Genomic DNA, 17,665 nt, shown 5'->3' with positions numbered 1-17,665 from the left:
GGAGATATATTATAGTCAAAGGAACAGTATTTCCATGGAAACCAGCAGGAAGAGGCCCTGGCCAAGTAAGAGTCGTGTTTGTGAAGGTGCAAGGTCACATGTTTTTCTAAGTTTGTCCTTGCAATAAAAACAAGCATAATGGAAAAAAAAGGTTTGATTTTAGTCTATCATTTGGCTAGAAAGTTACATACTCGGGCTTTAATTAATAATAATAAAGGTACAAATAAAAAGGTTACTAAAATGCACACTAAAAACAGACACTTTTTGGGTTAAAGTATAACAGTTTCATAACAGAACGTGTAGCAATAACTCATAAATGATTGAATGGCAAAGGAAGAACAGGCCATTAGTCCCATGTGACAGAAACAGCAGGAGCTAAGCAGTAAACTCTGCTGCCCCCTGTTGACCTAACCTATGAACTGCTATTACGCACATGTTACACAAACAGGGATAAGAATAGGTCTTTTATGAGTAAATGAATACCTGCATGTAAATAAATAGGAAGTGACATTTATTTAGCGCTGGCCAGAGAATGTGGGGATGTCTCCAGTTGTCTCCTGAGCTCTGATATCTGCCTCTCCATGTGGTAGACCTCAGCTGACATTTGCCTGGAAACAAATGAGCACTTTTCATTTCTTACAACTATATTAATTTGTGTAATAGGACCAGAAACCTTTGGCAGAACTTCCTGTTATCTCCAATGATCCAAAGATTTTGTGTATTTCAGTGATATTAAAGAGGGGGTATGATGCAAAATCAACTTTTTTTTTTTTTTTTTTTTTTTAGCTTTTTAGCATTTCAGCACTTCCTCCTGGTCCCTATTCGAACCCTCCTTATGGTTAGCTGTAAGATTCTATGCAAGGCTCCGCCCACAGGCCTACGACATCCATGCTCTTACATGATAATTCTCCATAAATATACAAAACTGCACATAGCAACAGCAACAAACCTGATGTGATGTGCAGTAGTTTTATTAGCAGGATGCACGCTGAGTGTTTTGCTCTGAAGGGAGAGTGACTTAGCATGGAGAGCAAAGGGAGGGGAAACTCATAGCATCAAAAATGAAAGTGAAACTTCTTAAACATGCCAATACATTGTTTTTGATCAATATAGCCTTTTCAAAACAATAAAAGGTAAAGGCCAAAAGTAAAATCTGTCAACTGGACAAAAAGTTGTAGGAGTGAAGACGTTTCAATGCTCATCCAAGCCGCTTCTACAGTTCTGAAGAAGCGACTTGGATGAGCAGTGATAAAAGGTAACATGGTGATATATCATCTATCTAGCCATTTATTTTTTTTAAAGCAGATGATGTACCTTCCAACACAAGAATTACAGAGTGCATCTTTAACATGGCAAATTCGTGGACCCAGTCTTTTACAAATAATCTAGTTCAACATTTCATAACATCAAAGTCCTCCCTGCTTTTATAATATGTGTCGGTAATTACCTGCGGTTAGCCTGTGCTTTGCTCAGTTGGCAGTGGAGACGCTTCACAATGGCCTCATAACGTCTGTTCTGAATCTGAAAAACAGTATTATGAACAATATTTTTCATCAAAATATACTTTACTGTTTGTGTCAGTACCAAACTAAATTTGTTGCTCTTTGTTATCATATTGTAATGTGTGAGCTGCTGTGACCAGGGGAATTGATAGGAAGGGACAAAGGCGTCTGTTGTCCCAAGCCACAAGGTCTAAGGGGCCCAGAATTGGACCCTCTTCCTATTAATCCATATAAGAGAGGGGGCCCATGTGACACTTCTTGCCATGGGCCCCCAAATTTCTGCTGCCGGTCCTGACTGTGTCCAAGTAATTTCCCTTGTGGATCAATGAAGTTTGCCAGTGCATCTCAGACTTTCCTCACTTAAGATAAACCACGCCTTAAATATAGGACTACACCAATGCTACTATAGTTTTAACTAAGCAATTAACCAAAGAAGGACAAAAATGTGTAAACAAAGAGTAAGTTTAAGTGTAATATTCTCAATACCTACTCTGCTATCTGATCAGCTGGCTACAATAGTGAGATGGTGTGAATTATTATGACACAAACAAGTTTAGAAATATTATACATAACATTACACACACTGGTATTGTCAGACCTCTATGTCTTTCTTAATGTGGCTGTGTGTCTCTGCCTCCTTCCTCACTTTACTTCTTTTCTCGGCTATTGCTTTTTTCTTTGCAATGATTTGCTCTTTCAAAGCACTGGTTTTCCTCTGAAACACACCACAATAAAGGTTACACATTAAATCTCAGATATTTCACAGTTACAGGGCTTTTTCAAAAGTAACCAACCAATTATGGTTTAAACTACCCACTATGACAGTGGAGTGGAAAGTAACTAATTACAAATACTACCCTCGTTGTAACTGAGTAGATTGTTTGGGTAGCTGTACTTTTTAGGCAGATGTTTAAACATGTTAAGATAATTAAAGGTAAAGTAAAAAAACAACAAAAAAACAACAACCAAAAAACAAAACAATGGGTGCTCAAAATGTTATTGAATTTTATTCAAAAGCCTTTATTACCACATGACAAGTAAGGTTAAAAGTAGGGTTAAAACATGTTTTGGCTCTTCGGTCTTTCAAGGCAGAGAGTTTTTTTAACTTTTGATAAATGTGGAACTGATCCCTGCACTGAAGAGAATCATAAGGACATATACATGTATATTTATGCGCAAGGAACACATTTTTCTGATAGACTACACATTGATTTAACAAAATAGTTATCGACTATTTATATTAGTCTAACTATTGTGTAATTTAGAGGTAATAGGTATGGAATTACCAACACACTAGGAAGTAAAATAATAAAATTATTGCTTCCATTAACTTCAAATTCTGACCCTCTAGAGCAAAGCCTCTTGTTTAATTTGTTGTCTATTCAAATGATTTCAAATATTTATTTTAGTTGTGACCCAAATAATCATGATTTTGTTTTTTCTTAATAAGTTGTCAACATTGGGTATGTCACTGCTTTTTAGTTTAAAGGAAAAATAATCATCTCAGTCAGTATGTGCAAGTTGTGCTGTGTTTGTGCTACTTTTTGTTTCATGTTAATAACACCTGTCATTATTAACTGTAATCCAGGTAAAAAAAAAGAATGTATTTTGACAGTTCAATGTATTGTCTTCCTCCATGTCTGCGTTAAACTGTTGAAAGTTTAGAATATTATTCTATTATTATATTACATGAGCCCAATTTATAAAAAAAAAATAAAATCTTTATTACCTTTGCCATCTGCACAGCATTTCCATTGGGATTCTCCAGATCTTCCTTTAGCTCTTCTTTCTTCTGCTTTAACACCATGACATGTTCCCGTCTCTCCTCTAGCTCCTTATGGACCTGCGTCTGGCTCACTGCTAACATGACCGCCGCTCTATGCTCCTCCATCTTAGCCCGATAACAGTCGTAGAGGGCCATGGCAGTGGAGGTCTTCTCCTGCTCCTCCCTGATCAGGTTTTGGAGATCTGTGTTCTCCTGGGAGATGCTGATACAGCCCTGGAGGAGGACTTGTGTCTGCTGTTCCAAATGTTCTGTGTTGCTCTCCAAAGCCAGGAGCAGCCTCACTTTAGACCGCAGCTCAATTTCCACTTGTTTGGTTTGGTTCTCTGCATCGGATAAGGATGCCTACAAGAAAGAGCGGATTAAAAACATGCTAAATACAGCACAAACTATTGTTACACCTAAATGTTAACAACATCAGAGGGTTAAACTTACTTAAATAATTACTTTAACAGGCCATACTTTCACTCCTACTTGAGTAATATATTTGGCAGTGTAACAGTACTCCTATTTGAGTAATAGATTGTACAGTGTAACAGTACTCTTACTTGAGTAAAGGTTTTGGTTCTTCTTCTCACTGTGAGTAAGTGAAATTATTTGTGCTTCAGATATGATTTAGCTTTTCTCATTGTGGTGTCTATCCTTTAAAAATATCAGATTCTGTGCATTGTTTAATAGTTCCTCCTACCAATTACTTTCACATTAAATTATAAATCTCTTTTTTTATATATATTCTTGAAACTCTACTAGCTTAGGATAGAGTAGTTTTTCTTCAAGTATAAATTTATCTACTCTTCCCACGTCTGCATTTACGTAAAGATTAAAATACAACACTATGTTAACTTCTTTCTGAAATGTTAAATGACAAAACAAAACCTTTAGGGACTGCAGAGTTTTCTGTTTCTCCTTCAGGGCTTCTGTCTGAGCAAAACTGTGCTGGCTCACATCTTCCACCACTTTTGACAAAGTGAACCCACAGTCCTGAGAACCTAGGAAACAGCAAAAATGTAATCTTCAAATAGATTTTTGTTTTATTACATACATACAAATTACAGAATAGTTTTACACGCAGTAGTTATTACATAAAAATAAATAAATACATACATAAAACATATTAATAGCATGAAAAATCTGAAATATATAATAAATAAGTTATTAATTTGACTGGTTGATAAGGGTAGTGTTGAAAGAAGTTTAAGCTAGCTAGCCTAGATGCTAACTAAACATTAGTAATTTATTTCTCAGTGTTTTATCGTTTTCTGAAATTTATCTTTGTTTTTCACTAAATTACATGACACAATTTTATATTTTCGTTAGTTATTACTTACCATTTTCCACTGACATTTTATTAAAACCACTTTAAACGCACATTTATAACAAAATGGTCTGTAGCCTTGTTGGGTGTTTTAGATAGTCAAAAATTATTTCATATTAGTAAAATGTGCATTTTTAACTATTTTATTTTAAATATCCTCATATATAGTATAGACAAAAATAATGAACAAATCTTTAAAAAAAAAGACTATAAAAAATACATGTTGTAGCGCAGTCACAACTAAATACTACAATTCCCATGAGCCTTTGCGACTTTACGCACTGCACTGCTTCCGGGTTTTTGTACGTCACGTTGAACCCACTGTACAACCAAAACAGAGCAAGCGTGTGCAGTTTTGCTGGGCTATATAAGCTTTTAAACCAAACTTTTTAATACATTTCTATTATATCTTACATAAATTAGATGTATTCAAATGCTATTGCACCGCTGGTTTCGGTTGCACGCGTTGTGTAGAAGTTTACGAGAAAGAGGAGAAGGATGGAGGACAATCTGTGGACATCCGACTGCGGTAAAGCACTCCAGAGCCGGGTTGAACTTCCCACCCGGTCGGCGGTTCTGTCACGGGGCTTTAGGGGGCCTGTACGGTAACGTCTCTGTGCAGAGGTACATCCGACAGCTCATGGAGGAGTTCAGGAGCCTGGATGAGAGGCTGCAGCGGGCTTCTCTCAGCGAGGCAGACAGGCGGGCCATCGTGCAGAAACATACCGAGCTCCTGCCGCTGGCGACGGTGTGGAGAAGTGTGGAACAGGCGCTGAAAGATCACGAGGAGGTGTTATCTCTCCTACAAGGTCAGTCTAGTGTAGGTTAGTATGTAAATGTCATATATGGTGAAGGGAAACAACTATTACATGTTTTAAAGCTATGAAAATTATATATTTTTCATAATAGTTTTGCTTTCATACTAAATACCAGAGAAAAATGCAATATGTGTTCTTTAAACAGTAGTCTGATCTGGTTGTGCAGGCACCAAAGTTGAAGATGTGCAGATGAGCGAGCTGCTGAAGGAGGAGGAGGCACTGCTGTCTCAGAGGATCATAGACATGAGAAAAGATGTAAGTCTGATCACAAGGAATAATGTTGACACGAAAGATTGACATGGACTGGGCAATGTGGGAAAAATCAAATCTCAAAGGGGACCACGTTATAACAGTGTTCCCTCATCATTAGCTCACACAAAGTTGTATTTTTGGTTAATTCATATATCACAATAGCTGTAATTTAATACTTGAGAAAACGCATAATATGATTAAGTGGTTGTAAATGCAATTGCTTTTCCTGTAGATGGTGAAGACGATAGTTCCCAGTGACCCTCTGGACTCCAGCGATGTCATACTGGAGGTGGTGTCAGGGCGCACCACAGGAGGTCAGTCACAGACAGGACATTCACATGAGTTTAGTAATGTGTGAAACAGGCACACACTCACTGTTTTCTGTGCCATTCAGGGGACATCTGCCAGCAGTTCACCAGAGAAATGTTTGACATGTACCAAGGATATGTGCACTACAAGAATTGGGATTTTGAGCTGTTTAACTACACTCCTTCAGACTATGGTAACGCATCATTTCATATTTACTATAAACATAATACATTTTGAGCTTTACAATTTATTTTTGTAAAGCTCAAAATCACAACAGCCGTTTCCTCTGAACATGATAAGTGATTTAACCAACAGAAAGTTAGAAAATCAACAATGAAGCAGAAATAGATAAGCAAATTAATCAACAAGCAAATGGATAACTGTCCCAGAATGTCCCCTGTCCTCAGACCCTTGGCAAGGAAAAACAAAAAAAAAAAACTGTGGGGAAAAAAGAAACCTTGAGGAGCACCACAGTTAAGGAGGGGCAGGCAGGCTGCAGATGTGTCCAGGACTAATGCTCATCCGTTTGCAGATAGAGCTCAAGACTGTAGGGCCAGAACCCACTTAGCTAAGGGACAGAGGGAGGCTTATCCACGGTAGGGTAGGGGTCACCCTAGCCAAGTATTGGGTCATCCAACCAGGTAAGGGAAGGGAGAAAAAGCCACATTCACAGGATAGAAATTAACCTTTCCTGAATAGCTTTATAATGGCCTTGAGCTATATAAGACTATATGCCCATGGACCACTATGGAACCTACCTGAATGACTGGGATTAAACAGATATAATGCCACATGGTAATATAAAAGAAAGTACAATGATTTAATGTTGAAAATTGCATTTTCAGACTGAATCAGAATTACTATTTATTCTATTGTATAAATAGAGTGTTTTTATGTCCATCGTGATATAGGAATTGGTATTGAGTCTGTTCCTTAGTATCAAAATCAATGTTATTCATATTGGTACTGAAATATTGTCCATCCCTAATAATCCATAATCTATTCCTATAACATCCCAGCATCCCTTTAATATGATCTGAATGTGTCTTGTAGGTGGTCTGCACCATGCGGCCGTGCGGATCGCCGGAGACAGTGTGTACAGACATCTGAAACACGAGGGGGGCACACACAGGGTGCAGAGGATCCCTGAGGTGGGCCTGTCCTCCAGGATGCAGAGAATCCACACAGGAACCATGACTGTCATCATCCTGCCTCAGCCTGTGGAGGTAGAGTATTCCAAGCATTTACAGGCCTAACAAGCCCAATTTTACTGTCTGTGGGTTGGTACTGGAGGCGATAATGTTTAGAGCAGTATTCCTCCAGCCTGAAGGTTGAAAGAAGGTCTGCAATATGGTCCTTCACCCACATTGCCTTGTATGAATGTGGTATGTGTGTAAGTGTTGGTGGTGGGAGGGGCCGATGCCACAGATTGGCAGCCTTGCTTCCGTCAGTCTACCCCAGGGAAGGGCAAAATCATGAAAGAAGAAATTATTATTTATTATTGTCAGTATTTTTTAAAATTATTTATCTAACTTTGTAAAGGTGCAATATGCAACTTTTCTGAGGAGTCCACCAACTTCTTGTCTCAATCGAAATTGCTTTGGCTCAAATGTTTCAAAATGTTTGGCCGAATAGAACAATTTTCTGTAGCAATAAAATGACTGTAATCGAATAAATGCAAGATATGCATGTTTAACTATAACATCTCCTCATAAAAGTTACATAATGAACCCTTTGATATAAAGAAGTAGAATAATAGAAGGTGGGCATACAGGCTGTGTTTCTAATGACGTGTGTGTTGTGCTGTACTTGTGTTGCAGTTTGATGTGAGCATTGAGCAGAAGGACCTTCGCGTGGACACATTCAGATCCAGAGGAGCAGGAGGACAGAGCGTCAACACCACCGACAGTGCAGTGAGGGTGGTGCATCTGCCCACAGGTCAGTCCAGACTGCTGCATGTGTGTTTTCACCTACCCCCTATAGCCGACAACTTCTCTGTACTTGTGATACTTGTAAAAAAAATGCCGACTCTGGGACATTCACACAGCATGTAGCCATTGAAAAAAATGAAACAAAAAAGATAAATAAATAAAAACACTGTGTGAATAAGTGTGACTGCTTGCCATGTTGAACTATCACTATGAGTTCTGCAGTTTTGAACTGGAAGTTAGTGGACCTGTTTTAATTTGTTTTACATCAATAACCAGGCTCTCGTGATGAATTGAGTTTTACACATCAATCTGGGATGGCTCTCACTGGAAGCAATTGGAAGTTTGTGAACTCACAAAACTTGCCAGAATTCATTTTGCTGTGCAATATTACATTATTGCTGTTTACAATAAACAAAATGTGTGTAATTACAAAAGAGTGTAATTGGTCTGGTTGAAATATTGAATCCTTAATACTTTGCTCAGGTATTTCAGCTGAGTGTCAGCAGAGCCGCTCTCAGCTCCAGAACAGGGACACGGCCATGCGTATGTTAAAAGCCCGACTCTACCAAAGCATCATGGGTAAAGAGGTGGCGCAGAGGCATACAGCCAGGAAGCAGCAGGTGAATAAGACAAACAAAGCAACATCATTTTATACTGTAGCATGTTCAGCATTTTCTTTTACTTCTCCTTAAAAATAGACCTTTTCTGTTTTGAACCATGTTACTATATTGTTCCTCCATCAAAAACATGCCGTCATCACCGTACTCGTACTTAGTGTTCACAAAGTGCGTATTCTTATGGCAAGCTGGTGTCATTGACTAATGGCTTTATTTATTTATTTTTTCATTAATTCACTGCAAGAAAGAAAAAGCGAAATACTAATGCCAAACTTGTGTTAAAACACCAATTAAAGCCACAATAATTCAGCCTATGATATGACATATCAAATTAACACAGTAGATAATGTTACCATATTCATCAAACAGAGCTGCTCTTTCACTGTGTTGTTCAGCTTGTGCTTTGTGCTGTCACAGGTGGGAAGCCGGTCTCAGTCGGAGAGGATCAGAACATACAACTTCAGCCAGGATCGAGTTACTGACCACAGGACAGGCTATACGACCAGAGATATAAAAGTATGAATTTAAGACTAATACTGTGGAATTATCCTTTAAAAGGCCTGTACCTGATTTAAACCATGAGGGAGGAGCATGTTTTAGTTTGAACTTTTAGCCCCGCCTACCTAGTCTTTTCTGCTGTTGTGGTGTGGCTACGACACCATTTCAAAAATTCTATTTTTTGGGGGCATTTTTGTAAGTTTTTCACTCATCTAAGTATAGTCTGAGTTCGCTTTTATTCAGTGTCAACCCCTAAATCATAAAATGTCGACCTTATTTTTGGTAGAATCGCAGCTTTTTTCTCAAAACTTTATTCTCAAAAAAAAATTTATTTTATTTTTGTAAAATTATGACTTCTTCTGGCCTGGACTTTATTCTTATAAAATTATGACTTTAAAGTAAAAATGTTGCAGCTTTATTCTTGTAGCGCCTGCATAATTAAAAAAAAAAGTGTGTTTAATGTGACCCTGATATGTGACCTGACACTGTTGTATCAGGCAGTTCGTTTCTTATGGGGCTGCCCATTCCAGGGCTGAAATGAGTCAAATGATTCTAGTGAAGCTGAACGGCGTTTAAAAAAATGTGCATTTTGACCTGCATTGAGCTCAGTTTTAGACTCAGTTCAGTAGAATGTTTGGTTTTGTCTGTTTCAGGAGTTCATGAGAGGAGGAGAGGCACTCGATGATCTGATCCTGAACGTTCTGGAACATGCTGAGACAGAGGCTCTACTGGAGTTAGTAGAGCAAAGTCTGAAACAAACTATGTGTGAAAATACTGCAGACAAATAGTGCCTATGTCATTTATTTATATTTTTGGTGATGTTTAAATTGCACTAAACCATTAAAGTTTGTAACTTTAAAATACAGTGTAAGTCAGTGTTAACACCTCACCCCTGCCTCAGCATTATCTGTCCTGTTACTTCCAAAGTGTCTTCCTATAGGTGTCTGTGTAAACCCTCAGTCACCCAGGTCTGATCCATAGTAAAAGAAAAATATAAAATCTGTCAACTGGACCAAAAGTTGTAGGAGTGAAGACGTTTTGCTGCTCATTCAAGCCACTTTTTCAGTTCTGGTCAGATTACTGGTGGACACTGCCTTATATCTATAGGTGGCACTATAGCAGTGATTTTATGTATTTATTTGAATTGAGGCAGTCCATATTAAAGGGCCCATATTACACCATTTTCTGACCTATGTTATGTTGTTTCTTCCTCAAAAACATACCTGGTGTTGTGTTTTGTACAAAAGAGCATTCTGAGCTTTGGAGATGTAGACAGACAAATAATAAAATGTTACTCACACATGTATGAATGAAACAAAACAACTACAGGTCTGTTTTTGAGGAGGGAACAACATTGTAACATGACTAAAAGCTCATGAGAGTCAATTTTGCATATAGGACCTTTAATCAGTGAGTCAGTAAACAGCTTCAACATGAATGTTTTATAGTATTAGGAAAATTTTATCCCTTGTCCTAAGGATAATTATATTTTATGAATGTAATCAGTAGCTGCCAATGTAAACGAGATTTGAATATCAACCAGATCTAATAGAATTTACAATGCCAAATTACATTATGTGTATACCAATAGTCTTGTTTACTGATTATATGCTAAAAGCAAATCTACTGCTCTTAAACTTCCACAATGGCAATCTTTTTAAGCCTATATTCATTTACATATATACTCACAGGGAAAACTATTTAAAACATTTTAATGTACATTTCGTGTGTCCAAAAGTCAAAGATGTAAAAGTATGAGATCATGGTTTCAAAGACAAACTAAAGTCTTGGTGAAATGGTCCACAAATGTCCAAATGGGAGCTGTTCAGTCCTCGTCGTCTCTCTGCCGTAGACTTCGTGATTTTCCGTTTTGAGTTTTCTTCTTCTTGAAGGTGACAGGGACGCTGCTGGCGCTGTCTCCTAAAGATGTGATCACACGCGTTTTGAATTTGTGCTTTGGCTCAGGAGGGACTTCTACAGGCTTGCTTTCTTCTGACACCTGGACCTGAGGCAGCTGCAAGTCCACAGTAGCACTACAACAAAACAGGTACAAGGATGTAAGACAGGTTAGACTGCTGTTTTCAGATCAAATGTAGGCTACGTCAAAAGTGCACTATGTTGTTTGATATTATATTATATGAATTAATATTACTGAAAAATTAAATATATTACTGTAATTCGTAAATTTGATCATTAAATGGACCATTATAAACGAGGCAATTCTCCATGCAGACGAGCAGGTGGACCCTCTACCAGAAAAGTGTTTAAGAGCACTTACTAAGGGTCCTTCTGCACTTTGATGCGCTCCCAGGTGCCATAGGGGTTTGGAGGTCTGAATCGTCCGGTGGGGGCCTCCTCCGGTTTCTCCTCCTCCAGTTTCTCCTCCTCCCCTCCTCCTCTTTCTTCCTCCTGTCTCTGCTCCTCTTCACTGTCTTTAGGAGTGTCATCCGGACTGTCAGATGTATCAGACTCTGCTTTTCTTTTCTGGAAGTACAATGCACCTCACTCATTTATTGTGCAACTTTTAGCATTCTACATAAATGAAACCACTTTGTTCATCTTGGTATTCCCTAGAACAGGGCTGAACTAATACTAACCCATTAAACTAGGACTAAACCAGGTCTAAAGCAGAATTAAACAAGGACTAAACCAGGGCTAAACTAGTACTAACCCAGAATAAACCCTAGAGGCTAAACCGTAGAGTCTAAATTGTAATCTGTGTGTTTCAGATTCCTTTCACCATTTTTTCAACTTCTCTTCACAAACTTTAACTTAACTGATGTAAAAACTAATCACTAAAAATGTAAAAATGCACTTTAAATGTTTTCAGTCAACATCACTATTAACTAATAACTGCATACCCTGAATTGTATTTTGGGTACAGTAGACTCTTTAGCATCACCCTCTGTAGATGTGTCCTCCGCCTTCACCTCCTCTCCTACCGCCTCCTCTGGACTTTGTGCTGGGTTTGGGGACTCCTCCAGACCCTCTTGCGTTTCACTGGTCCCGGGCGGCTCAATGATGCTACAGTTTGCAGGCCTTTCCCAACTGGATTCTGAATAGAGAGTTGAAGAAATTAGAATATGTGCTCTGATGTTTTGTAACTACTTTGTTATAAAAATGCCATGTTCACTCTTATAATTGATACTTTGCAGCTGCTGTCAACATTCCCTGGGGGTGTGATGCTAACTGTGAGCACTGCTCTGTCTGAGCTGACTTAGTTGGAACTACAACAAGTGAGCTGATCTGAGCTGTTAAGCAAGTGGCTTCCACATAAAATTACAGACACAATCTAGCTAGCATTAGCCAACAGTTTTTAATTTAGTCCCCCTCACTTTTTTGTTAAAAATCAAACACCTAAACAGGAACATGAAAACTTGTATTGATCACATGCTTCTGAAAATGTGTTGTTTTCTTGAGTTTTCAGATGATATACAACATTGTTTGACAGTGTTTGCTATGTATGCATTGTGTCACCAGGGTGGCAGCTGAACATTCCACCATAGACATACATGTCATCTCCCACCATGGAGCAAAGTTGTGGAATGAATATGGAGACTATATGGAAACTTCAAACAATAAAAAGTACCTGAAAAAAAATACTGCTTTCTAAATATACATCTTGATTTAACATAATATAATGGTAATGCTTCTACTGTATTTCATTAAAAATTATAAACTTCTGTATTTATTTTATGAAAATAAAATACAAAGTTTCAGATGCCAAGTACAAGTGAAGGCTACTGTACCTCCTGTTGCAATGTTGTAGTAATATTTATAACCTTCTGGGGTCACAGATTCTGTCCAAACTGCTGCTGTAGGAGTCTAATGGAGAAAAGTAAGGATTAGTCCAAACCAAAAAAAAAGTAAGAATTATTTTATCAAGGTTTCTGTAGAGTTTAAAATGGATTGAAATCATATTAATGGTCCTATATTACACAAAATTGACTCTTGTGAGCATTAAGCCATGTTAGAATGTTGTTAACTCCTCAAAAACATACCTGAAGTTGTGTTTTATTTCATTCACATGTTTGAACAATGCTGCAATATTAGTCTGTCTACTGTATTTTTTTTCTAGTTAACAGCTACCTTTTACCTTTAGTTCAGTAGAGATGGGAAATTCCGAGGCTGAAATCATCCAAATTATGGAGGTGAAGGTGTTTGGAGTTTAAAAACACAGTGGAGCACTTCCTGTATTACTACATGACATCACAGGGTGGAACAGAGAACTCAGCCTAAATATGCAGAGTTTGTGTGTTAAACATGTGTGAATGAAACAAAACACAACTCCAGGTCTGTTTGTGATGAGGAAACAACATTATAACATAGATCAGGAACAGCGCAATACGGGCCCTTTACAATTGGTATTAATAAAACTTCCATTTGGTTTCACCAGGTATTCAGTTATTTTAAAAAAGTTCATATATTTATTTTATGTTATTTCATTTAAAAGGTACACATGTAGCTTTTCCGGTTGAGGGTCCACCACCTGCTTGTCTCCATAAAGGGGTACACTTACAGGTCAAGCGTGCCAACATGTGTTCCTTCCGCATAAATTGTCTGCATTTTGGATGGCTTTTTTGGTGTTGAGGTAGAGGTATTCTGTTTTAGAGCACTACTTCCTGTATTTTTGTACTTTTCTTTTCACCTCTTTTTCCACAAACTGCCACTTAACTGATGTAAAACTATGATACGTATTGACCACAGGTACTATCCCACCAAACCAAGTCAGAATTGAAAAACACAAAAACCTGTCATATGTTCTCTTTACAAACGTCAGGACAAATGCATTATTTAGAATACTGAGTAATTAAAAAGCCTTAAAATATAAAATATAGTGTATAGCATCATTAGCCCTGTTTATACTAGAACTAGAAAATCTGACATACCTTTGTGCTCCTAGGCTTTGCACTATTAGACGCTACTCCTGGAATATCTTCTGGTTTGTCCCACCGAGACTCTATTAATGACAACGAGTGACTAAAACATATCCGGAGTGTTCAAATGAGCTTTCAAATGTTAAATAGAAGTACTCACTTACCACCAGTGACTGTGTTGTAGTAGTACGTATACCCCTCGCTGGTCTTCCCTTCCACCCACAGTGCAGCTCCTGGGTGGGGCCTTGGCTGGGCTGGAGGCCTGGGATGTCCACCTTTCTTCTGGGGCTTCTTCTGCTTGGGCTCTTGCCCCTGGGCCTGGGGCTGTTTAGGAGCCTGTACCGTTGGCACAGGTTGGTATGTTGAAGTTTCGGATGTCGTTTCAGTATCTGGGCCAAATGCTGCAAGAAAGAAAAGTGAAATATTAGGAATGAACAAAAATGTCGCAATGTTGTCCCACAGCTGCCCAGGTTGGTTCCATTGCAAAAGAAAAATGAATTCTATCAGCTGGACAAAAGTTTTATTTCTCATCCAGTTCTGCTGAAAACTTGTGAGTCACTGCCTTATAACTGAAGGGTGGCGTTAACTACACATCCTAGTTATCTTAAAGCAGATACATTTTGCAAAATTGACTTTTCAGAGATTTTAACCATGGTATAGTTGTTTCCCTTCTCAAGTTGTATTTGGAGTGATTTGGGCATATTTGAGCAATCTTTAATCACTTATTTTCAAGATGCCATATTGCCGATCAACTCCTGTGTTCACCGCCACTCTCCCCTTTCTCTGTAGTTACTTTGTTACATTGTTCTCCAACTCTTCAACTTGTTTCTTTTATTAAAAAGAACTGCTGTTGTCTTAATTAAATCCTTATAATGAAAATAAAATGCAGATTAATACAGATATTCTTCAACTAAGATTCCATCAACCAGTTAATGAACAGAACAACTGAAGTACTCCAACCCTAAAAAATATCAGAAAAACAAAAGAAAAATACACACAGACCTGCCTCCCTCTCCATGCGTTTCAGATCCTTCTCATAAGCTTTCATCGCAGCCTCCTCCATGGCAGCGAACTGTTTAGACGCCTTCTCATCCTGCTTGGCTTTCTGTATGCTCTTCTTCTTAATCTGCAAAAGAAAAAAAACACATTAAAGTTTACATTTACATTTACATACATACATTTTTTTACAAACTTTTGAATCCACAACGGACAATATTTGGACATAGAAATAGCTAAAAAAATACAATAAAAAACACTCTTCATCCATGGGGTTTAGAATCATGAAAAAATTAGGACTGTTGACATAGCAATTAACACTTAATTTAAAACAATGTAATATATCTTTTGAATGGTGAAAAGTACTCAAAATGTCACCTATAACAGGAAACTTCAACTCAGGAATTAGAGCAAATCAACTTGATATAGAATCTGAAGAAAAAAGTTAATTAACTGAAATTGTCATATAATTACAATGCAAAGTTTAAGATACCGATATGTGATATTTTGTCTTGCTGTTGTAGTTGAAAGTTGATATTAACAGATTTTGCGTTTTAAAAAAAGCTTTTAAAAAAAAAGCTTTTAAAATCTATAGTACACACCAAATTTTAAGTGAAGTTTACAAATGAATGCACTGCTTTTGTAAAAAGTCATAACAAAATGTATTTATCTGGAATATAACTTTTCACTGATTTAGTCTGCTCAAAAAGACAAATCTGACACACTGAGGACAAACTGGGAATGACACACAAACACACAGACTGGAGCAGTGCAGAAAACATATTGGTATCAACATCTGGGGAAATCCGCTAATATCACTGATATCGCGATATCCAATAAACCTACCCTAAGAAAAAGATACTTGATACATACTTTTTGGCCCAGTAAATTCAGTTTAATTTTAAATGATGATGATGATGAAATGATTTGGACATTTGTGTTTCTTGTGTGTTTCTTTCTTCCTTCAGATATGTTTTTCTAATTTTTGTGTCAATCCTTTGAAAATGTCAGATTTTGTGCATTATTTAAAGTTTTGACCTTCAAATTATAAATCGGATGTTATGTCCCAGCAGTTACTCTTTAAATTACTCTTACTTGAGTGATTTCTTGGACCACTACTTTGTACTTCTACCAGAGTAATATTATTTTGAAGTAATGTTAGTCTTACTTGAGTACAATTTTTGGCTACACTACCGCCTCTGCAGACATGGTCATCAAAACAGAACAGACTTAAAATAAATAATTTTAAATAAATAATTTTAAATAAATAGGTAATTGGCAAAATGTTCAATACCTCTGAAATTTTTGCTGCAACATTTTCTTTGTGGTTCTTCCCTCTTTCGTGGAAATCGATACTCTGTGGACCAAGAGGTTAGTATCTCGTAGACTGCTGATCATTTTGTAGAAGTTATAATTGATTGTTTAGTACTCACGGGTTTATTGTCCGCGATCCAGCACTTACAATACTGACAGAATTTCCTGGGTTGAGACTTCCAGTAATCAGCCCTGGAAGAAAATAAGAAAATAGTGAACCAGATCAGCCTGGACTTATAAATAATAAACACAAAATAATCACTTAGACTTTTCATGCATAGCTTTTAAATTATGTGTAAATTGTTATTACATTGTGTTTTCTTGTGTTGAAAAGGTCCAAATAAGAAATAGATGAACTAAAAACCCATAAACGCCGCTTGAGCATTTCAGAAACGCACGACAACAACGGCCATTAGTAATGACGTCACAGTTACGCGACCACTCATGTACAGAAATTATTGTTATTTTTTGTTTGTTTTGTTTTAAACAGCTCTATAAACGATCATTTTCAAGTATTTAACGCGAGAGAAAAAAATAAGTTGATATTAAAATTGCTGTAAATAAATATATTATGGTCAGAAACGTGTTCAGAAGAGGTAGCGTTTGTGTACATTTGTGATGGTTTGGCGACACCTGGTGGAACATTGACGTTACAACAGGACTTATCATTCAAGCTTTTGTGTGATGATCAGTGACTGTATCATAGACCCGTATGCTCCACGAACGTATCATAATATAAAATTCAGAATTTCAAATCATGTTTATAACACAATTTCTCATAATCATTATTTTCTTTGCAGTTTTTCCTATCAAAAGCATCATATCTTTGGGATTGTATCATAAGAAATTGTAGAATTATTCAAGTAATGTTCAGTGGTGTCACAGTTTTTGGGGTACCGCCAACAAATGGCCAAATTTAAGCATTTTCACATATTCTTTAGTAAAATATTTACTCAAAAACACAATTTATCACTGTGCAATTTCCCTGTGTCCATTGTTTTGCAGGTGCTAAAACATAAAAATTGTCCTGTTTTTTTGCACTTCTCCCAGTAAGAACGCGAGTAGAGGTAAAATTTGTATATAAAATATGCTTTATGTAGTTTTATTGATTCCTAGTGTCTCATCACAGTCATCATAGTGGCAATCACAGGAATAAATTGTAACCAGTTTATAATCACTGTATACGTCTTCACCTGCAACTGTTTTTAACCCCTGTTTTTTCATGTTTCACTATGCGGTCCCATATGGTCTAGCGGTTAGGATTCCTGGTTTTCACCCAGGCGGCCCGGGTTCGACTCCCGGTATGGGAACGTCCTTTTTTTTCTCAATTAAGATTCATTTTTTTACTTTGACATGTGGTATTTTCAGCATTATTACTATTATTTCATATTTGAATTTTAATGACCTTGAAAATTTGAAGCAAGAACGTTCTGATATTGCGTCATCAATGAGA

The 17,665-nt window shown here is 37.3% G+C and overlaps 3 protein-coding genes and 1 non-coding gene across 4 annotated transcripts; 2 read left to right on the top strand and 2 right to left on the bottom strand.

Annotated features, from left to right (window-relative positions):
• Positions 1-511: 511 nt before the first annotated feature.
• Positions 512-4,629, bottom strand: LOC117384994 (coiled-coil domain-containing protein 122-like). Its single transcript, XM_033982202.1, has 6 exons — positions 4,614-4,629; positions 4,162-4,274; positions 3,232-3,630; positions 2,101-2,217; positions 1,448-1,521; positions 512-608 (listed from the first exon to the last, which is right to left on the bottom strand). The coding sequence occupies exons 1-6, from the start codon at positions 4,627-4,629 to the stop codon at positions 512-514; spliced, it is 816 nt and encodes a 271-aa protein (XP_033838093.1).
• A 277-nt stretch (positions 4,630-4,906) lies between these two features.
• On the top strand, positions 4,907-9,886 carry mtrf1 (mitochondrial translational release factor 1). Its single transcript, XM_033982190.2, has 9 exons — positions 4,907-5,409; positions 5,585-5,673; positions 5,903-5,984; positions 6,065-6,172; positions 7,033-7,205; positions 7,800-7,917; positions 8,394-8,530; positions 8,945-9,043; positions 9,679-9,886. Exons 1-9 carry the CDS (start codon positions 5,034-5,036, stop codon positions 9,811-9,813), a joined length of 1,317 nt encoding a protein of 438 aa, XP_033838081.1. The 5' UTR covers positions 4,907-5,033; the 3' UTR covers positions 9,814-9,886.
• A 529-nt stretch (positions 9,887-10,415) lies between these two features.
• wbp4 (WW domain binding protein 4) lies at positions 10,416-16,632 on the bottom strand. The gene is made up of 10 exons (XM_033979975.2): positions 16,523-16,632; positions 16,332-16,404; positions 16,193-16,255; positions 14,905-15,028; positions 14,067-14,303; positions 13,915-13,985; positions 12,775-12,850; positions 11,887-12,080; positions 11,304-11,509; positions 10,416-11,058 (listed from the first exon to the last, which is right to left on the bottom strand). Coding segments are annotated over exons 1-10 (1,254 nt in total). The 5' UTR covers positions 16,525-16,632; the 3' UTR covers positions 10,416-10,850.
• An 818-nt stretch (positions 16,633-17,450) lies between these two features.
• Positions 17,451-17,522, top strand: trnae-uuc (transfer RNA glutamic acid (anticodon UUC)). Its single transcript has one exon. It is a non-coding gene; the product is annotated as a tRNA-Glu (tRNA).
• Positions 17,523-17,665: the final 143 nt, after the last annotated feature.

Source organism: Periophthalmus magnuspinnatus, chromosome 2 (genome assembly GCF_009829125.3).
Source record: "Periophthalmus magnuspinnatus isolate fPerMag1 chromosome 2, fPerMag1.2.pri, whole genome shotgun sequence".
Taxonomy (NCBI): Eukaryota; Metazoa; Chordata; class Actinopteri; order Gobiiformes; family Gobiidae; genus Periophthalmus; species Periophthalmus magnuspinnatus.
The sequence above is the reverse complement of the archived record's forward strand: the minus strand, read 5'-3'. Positions and strand labels throughout refer to the sequence as shown.

Bases quoted from the DNA above. Each gene is read 5' to 3' on its own strand.
- LOC117384994 (XM_033982202.1), bottom strand. The intron at 3,631-4,161 runs GTTTTGTTTTGT...TCTTTCTTGTAG, and splicing joins AAACTCTGCAGTCCCTAAAG to GCATCCTTATCCGATGCAGA. The intron at 609-1,447 runs GTAATTACCGAC...ATTTGTTTCCAG, and splicing joins AAAGCACAGGCTAACCGCAG to GCAAATGTCAGCTGAGGTCT.
- mtrf1 (XM_033982190.2), top strand. From the start codon at position 5,034: ATGCTATTGCACCGCTGGTTTCGGTTGCACGCGTTGTGTAGAAGTTTA. The intron at 7,206-7,799 runs GTAGAGTATTCC...CTTGTGTTGCAG, and splicing joins TCCTGCCTCAGCCTGTGGAG to TTTGATGTGAGCATTGAGCA. The intron at 8,531-8,944 runs GTGAATAAGACA...GTGCTGTCACAG, and splicing joins ATACAGCCAGGAAGCAGCAG to GTGGGAAGCCGGTCTCAGTC.
- wbp4 (XM_033979975.2), bottom strand. The intron at 14,304-14,904 runs GTCTGTGTGTAT...TCTTTCTTGCAG, and splicing joins ACGCATGGAGAGGGAGGCAG to CATTTGGCCCAGATACTGAA. The intron at 11,059-11,303 runs GTAAGTGCTCTT...GTTTTGTTGTAG, and splicing joins AAAGTGCAGAAGGACCCTTA to TGCTACTGTGGACTTGCAGC.